The sequence below is a fragment of the Bos indicus genome, chromosome 4, assembly GCF_029378745.1.
Source record: "Bos indicus isolate NIAB-ARS_2022 breed Sahiwal x Tharparkar chromosome 4, NIAB-ARS_B.indTharparkar_mat_pri_1.0, whole genome shotgun sequence".
NCBI lineage: Eukaryota > Metazoa > Chordata > Mammalia > Artiodactyla > Bovidae > Bos > Bos indicus.
In genome coordinates, this window is record NC_091763.1 from 96,207,551 (window position 1) to 96,229,064 (window position 21,514).

The 21,514-nt window shown below is 52.2% G+C and overlaps 1 protein-coding gene across 1 annotated transcript in view; it reads right to left on the bottom strand.

The window, feature by feature from the left end:
* PLXNA4 (plexin A4) overlaps positions 1-21,514 on the bottom strand; it is a 481,515-nt gene that overhangs the window by 47,763 nt on the left and 412,238 nt on the right. Inside the window, exons 14-21 of the mRNA XM_070788177.1 lie at positions 20,697-20,814; positions 14,956-15,092; positions 13,545-13,709; positions 11,200-11,293; positions 10,481-10,720; positions 9,680-9,826; positions 8,428-8,662; positions 5,332-5,474 (exon numbers count right to left, since the gene is read on the bottom strand). Of these exons, the coding sequence (XP_070644278.1) occupies positions 5,332-5,474; positions 8,428-8,662; positions 9,680-9,826; positions 10,481-10,720; positions 11,200-11,293; positions 13,545-13,709; positions 14,956-15,092; positions 20,697-20,814 (1,279 nt within the window). The remainder of the gene's footprint in view (positions 1-5,331; positions 5,475-8,427; positions 8,663-9,679; positions 9,827-10,480; positions 10,721-11,199; positions 11,294-13,544; positions 13,710-14,955; positions 15,093-20,696; positions 20,815-21,514) is intronic.

A 21,514-nucleotide genomic window follows, 5' to 3' on the forward strand; every position in this document is an offset into this window, starting at 1 on the left:
CCTCTCATAACCTCGCGAGGGTGAGTCGCGACCCCCTTATAGCCACCTCTCAGGGAAGCCACTGCGGTTTCTCAAGGCCAAGCAGCTGGTGGAGGGCAAGGCTGCATTGCCAAACCCCAGCTTGTTTGGCTACTAGTCCCTGGCCATCCTCTGCATCGTTGGCCAGTGTATCCTACCCCTGGGTCTGGGGGGTGGTGACTGACAGTCAGCTCCAAGTCCCCCCATGCTGGGCCTCTTGGAGCTCAGGTGTCATTGGAGGAGGACAGGGGAGCCAAGCACAGGGGAGGAGGGGAGGAGTGGGGGGAATGGCTCTGGACTCCCTGCCGTGGCTGCACGCTCCTTCCAGGCAACAGGGCCAGGGCCCTGGGCAGGAAGGTTCATCAAAATGACCTGCAGAGAAAGAGCATCCCTGTAGCAGCAAGCAATGGAATCAGAGAGACTAACAGACTCGTACACGGAGGACGGCTCTGTCACCTCTGGGCTCTACTGCCTCATCTATAAAATGAGAATATGAGTACCTATGTCATAATGTTTTATGAACATTAAATAAGATAATGTATGTAAAGTGCTTGGCACACACAGAACGCACTTAAACAGCAGCAGTTTTACTACCTGCTTCTCCTCCCTTGGCTGTTTTCACTGATCCAAGGTACTTAATGCATTGGCACAGTGTCCAGGGGCAGAAAGTAGGCACTTTTTTCCCCAATTTTATGAAGAGGAGAAGGAAGTGAAGTATCTTGGTGAAAAGTATCCAGAACAATTCCCCTCTGTAACTTGCCGCCCCCACCTCCTAAGCAAATGGCACGCTGAAACAAGAGTTTCTTTATTCACCAGATGGTTCGATAATTTAGTTGAAGTCTGTGAGAATAAAACTGGATAGTAAATTTTAATTGTAACCCAATAGGTTAGAGTTTAGGAGACAAGGATAGATGGAAAACGAGGTGTGCGGTTACTGTTTGCTCTGCGTCTTTAAAGGACTGGTGTGTAACCGGTGTCTGGGCAGCCCCTTATCTGAATGCCTGGGCTGCACTCAGATTGTCATAAGAGAGGGCCTGGTGGCCCGACCTCCGGGACGGCCTGAAACCAGAGGACCCCATCTTCTTCACAAGCACCGACCATTCATGCCCATCCCAGCACCTGAGAAGGTGGAAACCCTGCTTTAAGTTAGTCAGTGGCTTCCCCGGGAATGTTTCCAAACCTGGAAAACCAACAGGGAGAAACTAATCCAGAAGCAGGGAGAGGTTGGAAACAAATGAGAATAGAGTGATCCATATGAGATCTCTGGACAATGCATAGGAGGCTGGATCTCACATAGCCCCAGGCTAACGTGGAAAGTAAATGGCAATTTCTGTCTGCAAGAAATCAATGAATGAGTTTAATGGAAATGAGAAACTCCTGTGTTCTACATACAGAACCCAAAAGATGGAAGCAGGGCCTTCAACAGACATTCGTACCCTCATGTTCACAGCTGCATTACTCACACTAGCCCATGTGTCCACTGACAGAAGAATGGATAAACATAATATGGTTCTTACACACAACAGGCTACTATTCAGCCTTGAAAGGAAAGAAATTCTATCACATGGCACAACACGGGTGAACCTTGAAAACATTTTACTAAGTGAAAAAAACTAGTCACAGAAGGACAAATACTCTGTGATCCCAACTATACAAAATATGGGCTTCCCTGATAGCTCAGTTGGTAAAGAATCTGCCTGCTCACTAGCTCAGCTGGTGAAGAATCCACCTGCAACGTGGGAGACCTGGGTTCGATCCCTGAGTTGGGAAGATCCCCTGCAGAAGGGAAAGGCTAAACCCACTCCAGCATTCTGGCCTGGAGAATTCCATGGACTGTATAGTCCATGCGGTCACAAAGAGTCAGACGTGACTGAGCAACTTGAACTTTCGTACAAGATATTCAGAGTAGTCAAGTTCATAGAGACACAAAGTAGAAGGGTGGCTGCCAGAGACTGGGAGAGGAGGATGGGGAGTTAGTGTTCAATGCGTACAGAGATTGAGGTGGGGGAGATGAAACAGTTCTGGAGATGGACGGTGATGATGGTTGCACAATCATGTGAGTGAACTTAATGCTACTCAATTGTACACTTAAAAATGGTTGAAATGGTAAATTTTATGTTATGTATATTTTGCCAGAATTTTTACAAGTCTGTGTGACCTGCCTGATTCAGAGCCCATGCCTGACAATTAGCCGTCTCCTGGTCTCTGCCTCGGGGAGATCAGTGAAGCTGGCTGTTAACTCCTTCCTGAGCAGGAGGGTAGGACCAGAAAGTCTCCCCTCATGATAAAGGCAAGGACAAGACAGAAGCCTCAGGTTGGAGGGGAGATTTTAAGGTGCCCCATGAGGAGCAAGGCTATGGCAGGACATGAGGTGACTTGTAACAGGGGGCCATAGAAACAGTCTCAGACATAAATGGGGTATCCACCCAGAGAGCATACAGGAAGTCATACAGGCTGGTCAGGTCATTGGCAGAATCCAGCAGCCCTGATTCTCGGAGGCTTTATTCTGCAGCCCTCCATGGACTGAGTTCATTCCACAGCCCTTGACAGATGGGTGGGTGTGTGTGGGGGGGGGCGTCAGGGATTCCTGGTGGTGCAGCCCTGGACGTGCCTCCTGTGCATCCAGCCTGTAGGGTGGGTGGTGTCCCCATGAAGTGAAGTACAGTTCAGTGCTCTGGACTATACTGAACAAGGACTCCTGAAGCTTTCTGGGCAGAGGAAGGAGTCTGCTGCCATTCATTCTGCAGCCCCGGAAGCCTCTGTTTAGGGGATGCCTTAGCTGCAGGGGGACAAGGCAAGCAGGGCCAGGGCAGTGCACAGTGGGGGAGGGAGCTGACTCCATTCCTGGGGGCCTGGGCTGGGTGTGAGGGGGCCCAGAGTTTCTGTCTGTTGAGCCCAGCTTGCTGGGTAGGGCTAGTGGACTGTGCACCTTGCTGAGGATTAAGGCTAGGACTTGGGCAGCGGCTTCTCTCGGAAAACTAGCTCTCAAGGAAAGGCCCGGGGAAGTGCTGCTAGGTAAGGATGCCACCAGCTTTCAACAAAGGGCTGGGTACAGTTCAAAAAGGTAATGGAGGGAATCATTAGAATTCTGGTCCTGGGCAAACAGGGCTGCTACGGACAGTGAAGCAGGCTGTGCACTGCACAATTCCAGGAAGTGCTGCATATGATCGGTGCACTCTGGAGCAGTGCCGTGTTCGATTGCACCACCACCTACAACATCCTGTCGGGGGATGAGCCCTGAAATTCCCCTCCACCACCTGGAGCAGCCCTTCGGCATGTGCTGCTCTTGGGTGATCACTATTCCAGCACCAAGCCAGGCCTGACAATCCAAACATCTCCAGAAAGACTTCCTTAGTGGTCCAGTGGTTAAGACTTTGCCTTCCAATACAGGGATGTGGGTTTGATCCCTGGTCGGGGAGCTAAGATCTCACCTGCTTCATGGCCAAAAAAAACCCCACATAAAACAGAAGCAATGTTGTAACAAATTCAATAAAGACTTTTAAAATGGTCCACATCAAAAATCTTAAAACAACAAAACAAAATATCTATGGAGGTGCAAGGGCAGGTGGAAAAGACATGAGATAGGATCAAATGAGGAATAAGATCATACATAGCATGTGGCATGCTTTATAATCTGGGCCATAGGACTGGTCAGGAAAGCAGTGTGGAGTGAGTATGTATCCATAAGAAAACACCTTGTGTGGGAGAAGGCTGTGCCCCAGCCCTGCTCCAAAGTATTCAGGCTGCCCTCCAGGGATGCTTGCTTAGAAGTGGTCTCAGCAAATCTGATTTAAAAGTTAAATGCTTCAGGGAAATCTACTTGGAATTTCCAGCTAGTGAAAACGAGAGAATAACTTTATATACTCATCGTAGTTGAATTCTTATTTTGAGGGGTATGGGCATGTTCAAACACAACTTCCCTTCCTAGGACTGACATTTCTACCCTATTTCAAACAGACATACATTCATCCAGTCAAATCATTCAGCAGTTCCTGCAGGCCTACTATGTGCTGGGCACTCTTGCTGGAAGACACAATAGATAAATAAGGTACGCAAGACAAAGATATGAAAGGTATGGAAAACAAAGTTAAATAAGGTATGCACAGTCCACACACAAGTCATACACACGCGCACACACCCCCCCACACACACACACGCTCCTGTGCTTCATTCCACAGTCAAGTCAGAGAAACATGTGGGCCCTGAGCACTGGGGACTTGTTGCGTTTCCTGCAGGGGACACAGCTTCTATGGCCCCTTGGAGAACCCATGCAGACATTCCCACGGGGGTCAGCACCTGCTTAACCGTGCAATTCAAGTGACAGGTCTGTTTCTAGGTTTTGGACAATAGAAACATGGAATCAGGTTTATCTTCCATGGTGCTCTGGCTGAAGATTTTTGATCCATCCAAAGAAGTCTCCAGAGCCGCAAACCATGACATGGACATAGTCTCTCAGAAGCCAAGTATACAGCCCCGTCCCTAAGAATATAGACTCTGGAGTCTACCTGCTGGACTCAGATCCCAGCCCCACTACCTCCCCACTGTGTGATCTTAGTTTCATCACCTGTGAAATGGGTGTGCCTGCTTCTGAGGGCTCCTGGGAGGTTACATCAATGTGTACATGTAAAGTACTGAAAACGGGACCAGGATACTAGTCAGCAGTCAACTCAGGGCAATTATTCCTTAGAATTACTACTTTGCCCTGCTTTCCTCATTTATATGTTTCGCTTTTCTCTGGTGTTTATCTTTATAAGTCATTCCAAATCCCTTTCAGAACAAAGCGTAATATAAATATATGCATAAGCCAGACACTACACTAGACAGTAAGTGGGATAAAGCGTTCACAGGATGAGGTCCCTGCTGGTACAAAGGCAGTTACGTTCTTATCATTCACATCCCCACCTCCCTCCTGAGCACGGCAGTTATCTTTTCCATATTTATTTATTGAGCACCAACTAAGTGGCGAAGTCCTTTATACTGTGGTTTCTTAAACAAGCATTCACAAACCCCCTACACTGTTGGCCAGATTTCCTGTTTCTGCGTACATGGACAATTTTTGTGGGGGAGAGAAAGTCTTTGGCTTCCATCTAATTCTCAGGGGATCCACAGTCCCTTAAGACCCAAAGCCCTACTCTCACCTGTGCTCTGAGATCCCTTTCGTCCCAAGGGACAGACTGGCTCCACAAGGTCTTGTCCCCTCCCTGGCCTCAGCTGACCCTCCTCTGAATGAGGTGGCTGGACTTGGTCACCAATGTCTCTCTCTGCACTGACACTGTGACGGGAAAGGACTCGACCATGGCGACTGCTTCTCACCTCAAGGTCCCGGAGGACAGGGTGGTCTTCGATTCCCGGGAACAGCACCCGCATGGTGTAGGTTCTGTAGTCCAGGAAGGGAATCCCGGCTCCGTCAAGGTCACTGGTCAACTCGTGGATGTCCGTCTGTAGCTCGGCAAAGGCTGGCACAGAGACAAGCTCATGAGACTGCTGTGTGGGGCCAGCTCAAGAGCTGCTCTGCCTCGCAACACTCAGAACCCTCTCCCAGGCCCCTGAGACCTGCACGATGGACCACAGTAGTGTAGGAATAAGGAGGGGCTGTTTAATGCAGCCGAGGTGAACAATATAGGAACGAGAGAAAGATGCACAACGAAGAAGCTTGTCTTGGGCCAAATTCCTTCAAAACATGACTGGGGGCCAGAAGGTCCACAGATCTGCACTGTTGCTGGGGTCATGAGGGCCTCCCACTCTGAAGACAAGGGCTTTGGCTCTTGCAAGATACATGGAGGGGTAGGGGGATGTGGAAGGACATGGGGAGTGAGGGAGAAGTTCCAGTGATAGCCTGCTCTGGATTCTATGCTTTACAGTGGGTTTCCTTATAGGAGTTAGGAACACTTTCTTCCAAAGTCCCAGTTCTTGGCCTCGCAGATTACCGGAGCCATCAGATCACCAAATGGGGCCAGATGAAGGCTCTGCCCTACTGATACATCCCTCCTGGATAAACACACAGGGCCTCACTTTGTCTTTTCTTGCTCAAGGTGATGTTATCTGGTGGTGAATCGTGATCTTCAGATGGGTACCACTGCCTGTGGGGACAGCCCAGACCTCCAGACGGTCCTGAAGTTGCAAGACCAACCTCCATGGCCCCCCGAGAAAGTTCCATACATGGACCCATTATCACACAGCCGTGTGATCACACTCTGTCCTGGGTACAGCCCTCCTCTCCAGGAGGCTGTCAGCGGTAATGTGCTTGGTCCTTCCTGCCTCCATCTTCTCCCTCAGCACGTGCAAATGCACTCGTACACACATGCATGCAAACATGTGTGTGCACATGCACACACACACCAAACCAAGATGGATTAAAATACACGTGCAAAGAACAGGCAGTGGACGTTGATTAGGCAATGCTTCTTTCTATTTATACAGACAAAAGTATGAAAAAAATGCTTTGTGAGCTCAGAAGGAATTCACAAGCCCAGTGTAGGTCCAGGGCCCTTGAAATGCCAGTCCTGTGCCCAGTGGGCTCTGCAGATGACATGATCATAACACAGCTGCCCAGGCACTGTCAGTGGGCCCCACTGCCCCCCAGAAGTGCTGACTTCCTGCCTGTGACCCTGGAGCTCAGAGCCTTGAGGATACCAATGCTTCTTGCTTGACAGAACAACGGGGAGGTCCCAGGACCCCTCAGAAGCTACTGTAGACCCCTTCGATGTTGCTCTCTCTCTGCACCCCTGGTCACACTGACATGGGGAGCAGGGTGATCCTTGCCAAGAAAAGTGATTCAGAAGGCAGAGCAGCCCTAACACAACTGAATGGAACCTGCACCAATATGTGTGAGCTTACACCAATGTGTGTGAAAGGGGAGTCAGTAAGCCTTTCTGGGAAATACTGTCACCAAAAGCCCTGATGAGCACTCATGTGTGTGCCGAGTGAGGAACACACACGTGTGTGTCTATCTCTGGAAATGTGTGTGTGCGTGGGTGTGAGTGTAAAGGTGTGTGAGGGCATGAGTGACCACCTGAGTACCGAGTGTCTGTATGTGTGTGTGCATGCATATGTGTGTTTATACCACCAAAGGTCAGGCCAGCGAGGGCCCAGGCAGGGCCTCTTCTGAGTCTGTGACTGGGTATGGCCTGGCTCATTGTCAGGTCTTCGGGAGGTTGCCTTCCCTGGACCCAGTTTGCCCTTTCAATGTTCAAGAGCCGGCCCTGGGCATGCCTGAAAATACCTTCAGGGCCAATCCTACGGGTCTTTGCTCTATCTCCTCCTCCTACCAACGAGAGACGGCCCTCTCCTGAGCCGGAAGCCACTGTGTGACCGCTAATTCCTCCTTCTTCCGAATGTTCTCCGAGAGGAACCCGGCTTCACACTCTCCTCGTGCCCCCCTCCCAGCTGGGGGGCTCAGCTGGCAGGAGGAGAAGGAGGCGGTTGGCTTTTTATAGGTCTGCAGCTTTCCTTCAAGTCACCGAGTGCCTCCAACATTCAAAGCCTCACGCCTGGCACACATAAAAGAGATTCTAATCACTACACCTAATTAGAGGGAAGAGTACATTGCGGAGAAAAAAATTAAGCAGCATAAATATAATAAAAGGCGGTAATTAACAGTCCCACAAGGCGGATGCTGTGTTGACAGCTGAGGATGTGGAGAGAGGGTGGAAGAGGTCTGCTTCCCCATCCGAGCACCATGGCCTCCCTGGTGGGAATGCCGGAGCCCCAGGTACAGGCTGATCACTCCATGTATAAAGCTCCACAAAGAACCAGCCCAGACCCTTGCAGGGTGACTCACGAATGATATCCTGGGGGTGACAAGAGTCTGACTCCTAAATTTCCTTCTTGGATTTAGTGTGGCTGATTGCACTTCATGGTGTTGTTGGTAATTTTTAAAAAAAATATAAGCTGTGAAATACTCTTTCCTCTAAATCTCAGATCGGCCCTCCAGCCTTATGTTCCTTCTGAAGGAAGAGAGCTGAAGATTACTTGAATGTGTCATGGCAAGACACCTCCGCGTCTCCCTGAGAAGAGAGTGCCAAAGCCACCCTGGCCAGGATCCTGGGCTGGAGACGGCTCTGGTGCTAGCGTTAGTCGCTCAGTCGAGTCTGACTCTTTGTGACCCCATGGACTGTAACCCACCAGGCTCCTCTGTCCGTGAAATTCTTCAAGCTGGAACACTGGAGTGGGTAGCCATTCCCTTCTCCACGGAATCGAACCTGGGTTTCCTGCATTACAGGCAGATTCTTTATTGTCTGAGCCACCAGGGAAGCCTAGAAATGGCTCTAGTGGGGTTTAAAATGGCTTGAGGTAGAGGTTCTGGAGGCAGGAAACCCAGGCCTAGCACTGCCCACTGCTGCTGGTGTGTGAGATGCACACACACACACGCGCACACTCACGCCCGACTCCCCACCACTCCCTCTGTACCTTCCTTGCACTCCAGGGCCACGCGGGACTCCAGGTTGTCCATCTGCATTTGCAGCCGCTTTAGAGTCAGGTCACTCTCGCGGGACTTGCGCTTATAGGCGATGAGCACGGCCACAATGAAGATGATAAGGAGGCCGCCAGCCACGGCGATGCTGACGATGGCAGGCAGGCTGAGCGGGCTGTCTGGGGCTATGTACACCATCCCTGGGGAGTACTCCATGCCACCGACTCGGGCCTGGGGGGGACACACCAGGGGAGAGGGAGCTGGGTATGGGGACAGAGCATCCCAGGGAACAGACCCAAGCCACCAGTGAGCTGGGCACCAGGGCCGGATGAGGGAAATGGCTCCAGGGAGGAGGATTATCACTGGCTGTGAAAGCAGATGAGCGGCCATCGGGGCAGAGGGAGGATGGATAGCTCAGCTTTCCCCCAGAACTGGAAAAACCACACGTTATTTTATTCGGGAACAAACATGGCCATCTTCATGAGGAAATGGCATTCAACTGGAATCTAAAAAAATCCTGCTACTGCTGCTAAGTTGCTTCAGTCGTGTCCGACTCTGTGTGACCCCATGGATGGCAGCCCACCTGGCTCTACCGATCCTGGGATTCTCCAGGCAAGAATACTACATGACCTCAAAGACTGGCTCCCCGAAGACACATCCCATCCTGAGGACTGATGACTCAGGCACAATACGTGACATTATGTCCAGCCTGGGTCAACAACACTCCTCCCCGGGAAGCACCTCTTGCTTCTAACAGGTGACTTGGCGTGCATGTCTGCTCAGTTGTGTCCGACTCTTTTCGACCCCATGGACTGTAGCCCACCAGGCTCCTCTGTCCGTGGGATTCTCTAGGCAAGACTACTGGAGTGGGTTGCCATTCCCTTCTCCAGGGGATCTTCCTGACCCCAGGGATCGAACTCATGCTTTTTATGTCTCCTGCATTGGCAGGTGGGTTCCTTACCACTGAGTCACCTGGGAAGCCCAACAGGTGACTGAGCACATCACTGGATGCTGTTTGGCATTGCCCTTACTGCAGCACCAGCCAGTATGGAAAGAATGACAACACAGAAGAAAGAAATTTGAAGTGAAATGAGGAGAAGAAACAGGAGTGTGGGTGAGCCAGGAGGAAAGTTCAAGAAAGCCAGAATCCCCTGTTGGAAAGCCCTGATGGCCCAGGATGGAGCAGGACCACTCCTCCCACAGCATCCCTGGTGCCCGCCCATCCGGTGTGGGTCCCGCCAGCCTCACCATCACTTTGTGCCTGCCGATGAGGTTGGGGGACTCGCAGAGCAGCTGCACATCCGACACCGTGACGGTGCAGGGCTTCTCCCCAACCAGCACAGTGTAGTTCAGTTTCACATTGCCCCCAGCAACAGGTGGGATCAGATTCTTGCCCTGCATGGACAGGAGCGCCTGAGTTCTCACTCCAGTCAGGAGCACAGATATTGGCTGGCCACCATGTCCTCCCACCCTGAGGCCCCATCCATCTGGGGAGCTGGTGGAGAGGCCACTTTCCCTAGTTAAGTCCAAAAAATTCATAACACCTATACTACCATACTACTATTCTCGTTTCCTCAGTGGGAATCAATAATCAAGGTACTCTTTTCAGCTTCTCCCAAAGGCAGCCTTAGGATCCTTCTCAACACAGAGCTGTAGTCAGTCACTACCAGTCGATTCAAATTGTCATATGAGTTAAAATTAATTTATTATCCATGCTGCAAAGAAGTCCTAGAAGGTGGTTTGCAAAGAGCTTTGCAAGAGGAAGCAGTATGAGTCTTTGACCTCCCAAGTCCTGGACTCGAGCCAAAGCTGGGAGTCAGATGGCCAGCGTGGATCCGGCTGCCCTGACTAGGCTTTGGTGACCCACAAAGAGAGTGCACATCTTAGTACAGACTCGTAGGGAGCGTTTACCGTAGTCTGGGCTGTAACTCAGCCTCTGCTAGCTAGTGACACCACCGTGAGATCTGGCAAAAGGCCATGACTCCTGGCCTCTTCCTGGGACATGGAAAGCCTCCCCTTGCACACCTCCTACCTCCCTCATCAATCTACCTTCAGGATGATGGGTGTGCCAGGCTTGAGCTCCAGGATTCCCGAGGGGCTGAAGGCCTCAAACACAGGGTTGGGGTAGTAGGTGAAGTTGGTCATGTTGAGGATTAGCAGGGACTGGACATTGTCTAGGATGAAGCCAAACTCCTCAGGCCTCTCTGTCAGGTCGGACTGGTGGTCAGGTCCCAGAGCGAGGGCTGGAGCCTGGCAGGTCATCTCAGTGGCGTTCAGAACCTCGCAGAGCTGGGGAGGAGCCAGAGAAGGTTTATGTCTCAGGTCTCCACACACCCACAGCCCCAGCCACCCACCAGGCCTCCCTCCATGGTGTTGTACAGCATGGTGTTGACACGGGATGTTATAGACAGGTCCCAACAGCCTGACCTGGAAATTCAAGGACAAGCTCAGAAGCTGGTCCTTACCTCTGCTCTGCATGGCAGCTGTGGCAGGCACTAGGCTATCTCTAAGCTAAGGAGTGCCACAGGAGATCAGAGGAGGAAGGAAGAAGGATCTGAAACCTCAGAAACCCAGGAGCAATGGCTCCTCCATGCCTTTAGCCACAGTGTGGAAGGGGCCTCATGCCTGCTCCCGCATCCCACTATCCCAGTGTCTGGGGGCGTTGCACGCGATGAGTCATCAGTGTATGAGATGAGCCTGCCTGAGCCCCCAGAGAGCCCCACACCCTCTAGGGCAGCCCTCTCCGAGCCCACTAGCCCGGGACTCACATTGATGTGCTCCTTCCCTCCATGCTTGGCCCGGATCTGGGGGTTCTGTATGAGGTCCAGGTGAGTACCCCACACGGCGATGGGTGTGTTCCCACTGACCGGGGAGAAAGAAGGCGGCGTGTAAAGACAGGGACGGGAATAGTAATGACTCTCGAGCACAAAGATGATGATGACGGTCAATCAGGCTGAGCTCTGGCACTGAAGATAATGATTACCAGGGGGCATGATGACGTTCATGGGGACAAGATGACAAGTGACTGTATAATAATAAGGATGAGCTCTCAGCAGCCAAGGGGAAGACAGTGATGACCAGATGTCCGCAGCCGTCCTGTGCCGAGCTCATTCAGAGTGTGGACACCCCACGGAGGCTGAACCTGCAGCACGGCCCTCTTGCCCCTTCCCCGCTGCTGCTCCCTGCCCCAGCCTCCTGACCTGAGCCAGCTGCTTCTCTGTAGCCCCCCGGGGGCTCTTCCCCTGCCCTTCCCAGTCTCAGGGAACTTTCTTCACACTGGCCTTGCTCCAGACCATCTTCTACCAGACCCTCCAAAGTCTAAGCACAGGACAATCACACTACAAATTTCCACCTTAGAGGCTTCAGCTGGCTGGGACCTGGGAAAGGCTGAGGCTCAGACACTCAGGAACCTTCTGTAAGAATGTAAATATGAAACACTTCAGGGCTCTCGCACCCTGGGCGGGGGTTGGCTGGAAGAGTGCTGATAGGAGAGATCATAGGATTTGTCTTTGGTAGCTTTGCATTGGAAACCTGGATGCCACTGTCCCACCCTCAGTGCCACTGAGATGCTGGCATGGGATGGGGAGCCCCAACCACTCAGAACGCACCTCCAGCCTTCCACTCGATGTGAGGGTGACTGGGGGTGACTGCCAAGTGCCAGGAAGGCCAACATCTCTATTTCTGTGACAGCGACATGAGGAAGAGCTGAATTAAACCAGGCTGTGAACGCCTTGGGGAACCATAGAGTTTGTCTAAGAATAGGGGGCTGTGCCAACTTCCTGGACTCACCAGGCCCTGGGGGCAAATCCTGGAATAGCTTTTACAGGCTCTTTGGTCCTCTCTGTGTCTTATATTTATTTGCTTTCAGGTTACAGTTAAAGCTTGTAAGGCCTGGGCCTTAGAGAGAGTAACTGTTGAGGACAACAAAGGCTCCCAAAGGCTGCCCTTCATCTGGGTGTGTAAGGCCAGGTGACAGACTTCCCGTAAAGGGCCAGAGCATAAATCTTTCAGGTTCCTCGGGGCCATATGATCTGTTGTAATTACTCAGCTCCGCTGCTGTGGTGAGCAGGCAGCTAGAGACAAAACATATACGGATGAGTATGGCCGTGTTCCAATAAAACTTTATTTATGAAATCAGGCAGACAGCCAGATTTGGCCCCTGGGCGGGAGTCTACTGACCCTGTTTAAAAGACTGTTTTTTGGACTGGAGTCGTCATTGACCCCTCTCTGCTTGTGGAGACCACATCTTCATGCTTTCCCTGGTCTCCTGACCCCAGATGGCTTCCAGAGCTGAAGCAGCCAGTTGGGTGGGCTGAGGATGGAGTGTGGGGAGGAGGGGAGGGGAGGGGAGGGGAACCAGGCACCGCACTGGGTGTTTGTAGCTCACATAATCCTCTCGGGGTCCTATGAGAAACCCTGGATCCAGGGAAGCCAGCTAATCTTTAAGGTCCCTTGGCTGCTAAGCAGTGGAGCTGAGTTGCACTCAGTCCTTCTAACCCTAAGTCTACTTCCCACCCTGCTCCCTACCCAAGCATTGATACAAATGTTTCCAATGATCACCAGGGAGCATCCATGCCGTCAGGATGCCCTCAGCAGCCCCGTCCAGCCTCCTAGTTGCCCATGCATGCGTGTGTACTAGGTTGCTTCAGTCATGTCTGATTCTGTGCGACCTTATGGACTGTAGCCTGCCAGGCTTCTCTGTCCATGGGATTCTCCAGGCAAGAATAATGGAGTGGGTTGCCATTCCCTTCTCCAGGGGATCTTCCCTACCCAGGGATCAAACTCGCATCCCTTATGTTTTCTGCATCAGCAAGCAGGTTCTTTACCACTAGCACCACTTGGGAAGCCCAAAGTTCCCACCAAGATTTGAACTCGGATTGCTGGATTCAGAGTCCAGGGCGCTCACCATTTTCCTAGTTGCCCACCAATCCTCACATCGGGGACTGTAAACTCCTGCTGGTCAGAGTTTGGCCTCCAGGGCCGGTCCCGCTCAGAGGCGTTCTCATTAGAAAGAGGGAGCCCCGGCAGGAAGGTCTGACCCACACCACTCCCAGTTCATCTCCTGGGTTTCTGAGACTTAAGGAGGGAAACCCGAGGTCGGGGCAGCCCCTACCTGACGATGCTCCACTCGGGCTCGATCCGCACGATGGTGGGATCCTCCACGTACTGGAAGAACAGGTCCTGGTGGATCTTGGCCCTGTCCACCTGCACCGTCACCTTCATTTCCAGCACCTCGTCTGAGGACGTTGTGTTGCAGACGATGTAGGACGGAGAGCGCCTGGAAGGAGGAGGGGAGACAGGGAGCTGGGCTCCTGGGTGTCGATCAGGACTGTGGTCTGGGGTCAGGGCCCTCCTGCACCCCTCCCTGTTCATCAGACTCCTTGGGGGCAGTGGGTGAGTGCTGCCCTGGACACTACTGATCTGAGATCTACTGATCAAGACTCTGTCCTTGACCCAATTGTAGACAGGTTCCTCGGAGCCCGCTTTTTTGACTAGACTTCTTTCTGGGGCCCTGCCTTTCACTCGCCTACTCCCATTTTTAGCAAGAATCCTGCTAACTCAATTTAGTAAGAATCCCCCACCCCACCCTGATATCTGAATACCCTTGATATCTGGGCAGCTTCTGCCTCCCTCACTCTTGATACCTGATCACCTTGACTGCCTTCAGCAAGAGTCTTGTTAAGTCGGTTTAGCAAGAATCCTCTTAACCTTGTTTCCTCTTAGTAATTTTCCATCCTCAGCTTCCCTCACTGTGCTCCTTGGCTATAATTCCCCAGCTGTCTGCTGTATTTGAAGTCTGATCTCTATCCCCGTTGCAATAGTCCTGACACCTATTGCAGTAGTTCTGAACAAGCTCTTTCTTACCATTTTAACAAGTGTCAGAGCCATGTTTTCTGGAACACTCAGGCAAGGTCTGGCCTGGCCTGATTCAGATCAGGCCCTCAGTATAGCGCTCTCCCAGGACAATCTCTCTCTGCAGAGCTTCCTGCCAACCACACCTCTTCTAGATGTGCATTAGATGTACCTCTCGCCTCCCGCCTCCTTCCCAACCCTCACCCCCAACCCAGGTTCCTGGCTCCCAGTTCCTGGAAGGTGTGTCCTCTTGGGACTGGACACGGGAACCAGAGGAAGGAAAGGAAAGTCAGTTGCCTTTGGAGGTTCTGTGACCCTTGGCCAGGTTTTAGCAGTCCTGGCTGGCTCTGCAGTAGCTGCCCAGGAGCTAACCCAGGGGGCAGGTACCCTAGATTCCAAACCCTGTCCTATGGAACCCTAGGGTCCTGCACAGTGGGTGGTATGGGGGCACCCAGGCTAAATGGTAGGAGACAGCATGACAGGTCCATCCAGGGTAGGGATCCCTGGCAGGTCCCCAGACTGAGCCACAGCCAAGCATGCCCATAAAGTCTCCTCTCAGAGAGAATGGTCACTTTCTCAGGAAGGAAGAAGCACCTCCCAAAGGTCAGCTGGAGTCAGCCCTGCCCACCCTCTGCGCCGGGATCCCTGGAGCTGGCCCTGAGGTGAGTTACCTGTGGAAGAGGCAGGGCTGCTTGCCGAACATCACTACCACGTTGCTGCCTGCGTTCAGGTTGGTGCCCGTGATGGTCACCTGTGTGCCTCCGGACCTGGGCCCCCGGCTAGGCTTCAGGTCTGAGAGAGTCAGCGTCTGTGCAGGAAAGGATCTGGCCTGAGGACACTTCTGGGCAGGCCTGGGGCAGCGCCCCACTCCTGGAGCCACCTTCCGGAATCCTTAGTCATGGCAGCCTCCCAGCGAGCAGGTTCACATGCCCTTCATATATATACATATACTTAATCGCTCCATCAGTTCTACAAGGTAGGCATTATTGCCCATCTTAAAGACAAGAGTCAGAGATGTTAAGTTTCCAAGGTCATAAAGTGAAGCAGTGGCCTGAGACATGACTCCAGGGCTGGAGTTCACCCCTTCTCCAGTCTACAGCGTGGGTTGCTTTCAAGAAGGTGAGTCGCCCCATCCACAGGCCTCTCACAGAGAGCTGCCCAAAGCTCCCAGCGGCCAGGGCCACAGGATGTGTGAGTTCCACGGAAACCCAGGAGAAGCAGCAAGGAAAGGTCAGGGGATGGAGTGAAGAGTCGGACTGGGGGCGGGGTGGGGAGGGGCGGGGGACCGCTCTGTGAGCTGAGGATTTGGAGTTTCAGTTTGTTCCTTCATTAGCATTTTAATGGAAAAAACTTTCCTTAGTCCCAGGTGAAAAGCCTGTATCTGCATTTAAATGAAGATTTCTCTCTTCTCTACTCCCTTAAAGAATTCAGCACCAAAAGTTGAACCCACTCAGCTCCTCGAAGCGGGCAGGCCACCTCCGCTCGGCGAGGCCTCGATCGATAACACAAGGGGAGGAGACGTGTCAAGCGAAGCCTGCAGCCCGGCGGCCTGACAGGGGCGCGCCTCGGTTGCCTCATTGGGTGGGGGACGCGCCGGGACATACGAGTACCATTGCGCGGGCGCGTTCGCGAGCCCGCCCACCCGGTGCCTGCTGATCCCGAACCTGGCAGCCCCGTGGCACCCACCGAGCCCAGGAAAGGCTTATCCTGGCTCTGATGCTGGCTCACCCTGAGATCCGCGCAAAGATGGGAAGAAGCTTCGGAAAGAGCCTTCCTTTCTCAGCTTTGCCTAGATCGCGCTGTGTGACCTGGCGCAAATCACTTAACCTCTCTGATCACAGAGAATGAAAAAAAAAAAAAAATGGTTTTCTCTGAAGCGCCTGACAATTTTCTGGTTCTAATCTCCCACTGATGGTGCCTTTGTCCTGCAGTCTGTAAAGGGAGAGCTTTCAAAGGTGGCTCCTGCTGACCTCCCCAGAGAGGAAAGGGGATGTGAGTGAGTTACTTAGGAGTAGGGGGCAAAGGGAAACAGAAAACAGGTTTTCTGACAGCTTGATGGTAGAAGGGGTAGAGGTGAGTAATCCTGGCTTTGCAGTGGCATTTCTGTGTGGGGTTAACTGGGCCCGGAGTTATTCCAGGGGCCCGGGAGAGGGCAACAGGGGCAGGTGTTTAAAAATGGTGAAGAATTATTCATTATCCAAGGCTTGCTTCACAAATATTTCTCAGTGGGTCTGCATCGGAAATCAAAGTTGGCATTTTTTGCCACCTCCTCCCCTGGCTCCCTCCCTTCACAGAGATCTCTAGGAATGGAACTGGTGACAAGCCCGAGAGCGCTGACTTGGGGTCTGTTGGCCTTGGCATCATGGTTTGGGGCGAATAAACCCACACATCAGAGCCTGGCTTAATTTGTGTAGGGAAACTGAGGCAGACCCAAACTTTACCCCGAACTTGCATTACTTTGCCAACAAAGGTCCGTCTAGTCAAAGCTATGGTTTTTCCAGTAGTCATGTACGGATGTGAGAGTTGGACTATAAAGAAAGCTGGGCGCTGAAGAATTGATGCTTTTGACTGTGGTGTTGGAGAAGACTCTTGAGAGTCCCTTGGACTGCAAGGAGATCCAACCAGCCCATCCTAAAGGAAATCAGTCCTGAATATTCATTGGAAGGACTGATGCTAAAGCTGAAACTCCAATACTTTGGCCACCTGATGCAAAGAACCGACTCATTGGAAAAGACCCTGATGCTGGGAAAGATTGAAGGCAGGAGGAGAAGGGGACAACAGAGGATGAGATGGTTGGATGGTATCACCGATTCGTTGGACATGAGTTTAAGCCAGCTCCAGGAGATGGTGATGGACAGGGAAGCCTGGCGTGCTGCAGTCCATGGGGTTGCAAAGAGTTGGACACGACTGAGCAACTGAACTGAACTGGCACAGGGCGGGGGGGTGCGCTCCCCAGCATCACCAAGTCCTGAGAAGTACCCCTATTCCCCAGAGGAGCTGAAAAGGGGCTCCCCAACTGAATCAAGAGGGCTTCTGTGGGAGGTCCCAAGAGTGCCCCCTGTAAGCTGCCCAGCAGGGTGGGAAGGAAATGAAGGCTCTGACGTGCTGGGAGGAGGGGGACGTGATGGAGGAGCATTCTGTCCTTCCTGCCTCCTTGGTGTGACTCACAGCCGGGGGACTTCTGCTCCTCATTCCCACCATGAACTCCTAGAAGCTCTGTTGCTGGTAGTTGTATGGAGGCCCTCAACGACCAGATCTTTAAATGCAACCTGGGCTGTAGGTGGATGCTGGGGTCCCTAGCACCATTCCCCCTCCCTGAAGCTCTTCCCAAGAGGATGTGTATCCCCAGGAGAGTTCATCAAATAGAAAAGTGACCCACGTCTGGGTCCCCAGGACCCCTTGGACCAGTGCATTTTTGCCTTGTAGCCACACCTCGCATCTTCCTTGCCCTTCTGCTCCAATCTCTCATCTAGCCCATCGACCCCTGCCTCCCAGCTCCCTTCTGCTCCCATCTTTTGGTGCCCTTCCATGTCACACCTTATGCCAGGAACAACCTCCCACTACGTGAGATCCATATGGAAAGCTGTATTCTGTCTTAGACAGATCCTGCCTTTCCTTCTGGCTCCTTCCATGAAGGCTTTCCTCAATACCCTACATCCAACCATATCCTGCTCTGGGGTAGAAATGATCATGCTGGCAAGACTGACCTTCCCTAAGAGCAGAAGGAAGAGGCTTTTGAATGTCTCCTGCCTGGACAGGTTCTAAGAGTTAAGCCCAAGAGCAGACAGCACAGAAGGAGCAGCAGAAGAAGGAGACAGAGAAGGGAAGGAAGTCAGGCCACTCAAAGGCTTGAGGAAGGATTGGATAGGTGGGCAGAGCGGACCGAGGAACTTGGACAAAGTCTAGAGGCAGTGGGCACCTTGGGTTCTCCTGGAGCTGGGGGCTGACATGATGAAAATGGTATCCCCGCCATGTGGCTGGATTAGAATGGGCTCAGGCCAATGGCGGGGATTTAAGGGGGCCAGTGTAATGGCACAGGGAATGGGGAGAGTCAGACTCCAGGACATGGTGATGAAGGGACTGACATCAGATGTCAGGGGATCCTCAATCACAAGGCCACCGATGTGGTGGGCCCGGGGGACAGGAAATGGGCAAGTGAGGGGGACATGCTGTTTACAGGAGCTGACAGCGGGTCTACCCTCCCATGGGTATGGGAGTTGATGGCAGGACATGCAGGGACAGTAGCCTTTGAGTTAGTCACAAGGATGAGAAGCCTGGCTGGAAACACACCAGAGACAGCTGAGGCACAAAGCAAACATCAGCCTCATGAAGTGGCGGCTGTTCCTGGTACCGTTCACTTGGTCTCTGCCAAGAGACCACGGGATGAACACCGTTCCAGGTCTCTGACTGGCCAAGGAAGTCCAGCGCTTGCTTTGGCCATGCAACGGTGTCCTCCCTTTTACCACAGCTGCCAGGTAATTCAGAGCCAGGTTTCATGCCCAAGTATCGATGCCCACGCCACACCTCTCAGACATGTGGGGAGCATTGTCACTGACTCTCCCTGGTTTGGCCTCTCTCTGCTTCTTATCTCAGCTCTGCTGGAATAACAGTATCTGGGTATATAAATGTATATATATATTATACGCATGCATGAGTGCTAAGTCACTTCAGTCATGTCCAACTCGTTGAGACCCCCATGGACTGTAGCCTGCCAGGCTCCTCTGTCCATGGGATTCTCCAGGCAAGAATACTGGAGTGGGTTGCCATGCCCTCCTCCAGGGGATATTCCCCACACAGGGATCGAATCTGAATATCTTAACATCTCGTGCTTTGGCAGGAGGGTTCTTTACCACTGGCACCACCTGGGAAGCCCATGTATATTATATACATTTATATAAATATATATACATATATCACTAGTTGTCTTAAAGTGTATTGGGTTTAACTTGAAAATTCCCTCAAACCCTTTCAGAATGAGGTGTGGGTACAAATGCTAAGACAAATAGGTAAAACTATATATCCACTAAGTCCATGACATGTGTGTTCTTCTCCATGAGTTCTTATGTGTAGGTTCAGTGTCAGCCGTGTTCATAAGGTTGGCTGGTTTTCAAAGAGTAGCGTGGAGAAATGGAGAGATCAAGATGCAGGCAGGGAGGGGCACCTGATGTACATCCCTCCTGGGGAGTCCTTCACCTCCTCTCCTCTTCTGGACTGTGGGCTGTGTGAGGGAGGGGTTGCATGGGGTCTGATTCATCACTGTATCACCTGCAAGTCAGGCCATCAAAGCATTCAACCAATTAAGCAAGTATTTATCAAACAACCCAGGGAGAGGTACTGTGCAAGATGATAAGTGGTTGTCAGCTGAAGGGAAGAAGGAAGAGGAGGCAGGCAGTTGAAAGAAGAGGGAAGAAGGAAGGAAAGAAGGAGAAAAACGGGCCCCTATGACATATTTCAGGGCATTTGATGCCCAGACCTAAAATCCATCATTTCAGGCTTCCACTTCCAAAAGTAGCTGAGAATCACGAGGAAATGATCTCATCACATCTGTCATTAACCCAAGAAGTTAACTGGATGGTAAGTTTTGTAAATGACACCACATGTGTGGCAGGGGATGGTCCCCTGCCTGCAGAATCCCTGGCCAGGGCTGTTCAGCAGCCTTTTCAGGGTCTGAGGAGGGTCTGGTCTAGAGGGAATGTGAGGGCAATGGTGGGATCTGCGGAAGCTATGGGATGGGGAGGGAGATGTGGGGAAGGGTGTTGGGGCAGGCGGGGATAAGAATGTGGGAGGAGGCAGGTGGAGTGTGGACGAGATGTGGGTGAGGAGCTGGGGTGAAGGAGGTCGAGGACTGGGATGCTGGTGAGTGGGGATGATGGATGGAAGGGGCGGGCTGCCAGCACACAGGGAAAGGGCGGGGCACAGTAGGCAAGGTCGCAGGACTAGAAATCATCACAGTAGTGATACCAGAAGTGATTGATCTATTCTATCCAATCTTCGCAACAATACTGTGGCGTAGTTGCTATTATCGTCATCCTCATTTTACAAATGGAGACACTGAGGCACAGAAAGGTAAACCACTTGCCCAAGTTCACCCAGTTATTAAGTGGCAGAGCCAGGGTTCAAATCCCAAGAGTTCCCATGCACAGCCCACACCCTCACCCACCAGGTCAGGCTGACACTCAGCCAGAAGGGGACACTGGGGCCCAAGAGTCAAAGCCACTTCCCTGGAGCCCAGCCCAGCCCCTCAGGGTCAGGATGTGAACCCAGGGCTCCCCGACTCTCAGGCGCTACAGGACGGGACTCCCAAGAACTTGGCCTGGGTTTGCCCACAGAGGTCCAGAAGGGCCCGGCAATCACGGTAAAGAGGCCGGTGGCCAGCGCTCGCCCAGCCAGGCCGCTGGTGGTCAGGACTCACCATGAAGTAATAGAGCTGCGAGGACCTGGCCATGAACTCAGGCCGACACACGGCCACACAGATCTCCACGAAGCCGGCGTGCTGGCTGGGCTTGGCCTCCCCCATCTCACACACAATCCTGCAGGAGGAGAAGACGGCCCCTGGATCACAAGGAGGTCACAGGCCTCCTTGCCATGATCCGTGGGCCCCACACCTACCTGGGCCTCCTTCTCTGCAGTACCATCTCAAGGATGGGCAGGGGAGGAGGAGGTGAAAGACACTGATTCCTGTGGCAAGGGCTCCTCCCTGGTTCTCAGGAAATGAAGTGTGATCTACAGGGGTCTCCTTGGGGAAAAACGGGGTGCCTCGGAGAGGACCCCAGACACTCAGTCCTCAATTCATGAATTGTCCACTCAGTTCTAAATTAGAGTGCAGGGAACGTTTCAGCCAAACAGCTTAGGCAATACAGATGGCAGGGCCTAGAGAGGTAAAGTGACTTACCCAAGGGCACACAGCCAGCAGATAGGGACCTCAGAGCAGACCTAAGTTTCTCAAGTCCTCGCCTTGGAGCTCTTTGCTCCCAAAGCATGGACGGCCCCAGGCAGTGGTTCCTGCTCCTAGTCCATCTGGCAGGGGAAGGGGTAAGCGAGAATCTGAACGTCTCCCCTTTTAAAAAAGTGTTACTGTTTCACTTACAGAATGGTTCATACCCTTGAAAACAGTACAAAAGTAAAAAGCAAGCGTGCCTTTCTTCACTAATCTATCTCAAAATCTTGGTGTATAAATCTGTGCAGACCTTTCTCTAGAACTATGCAAATATATAATACAAATAATCTCCA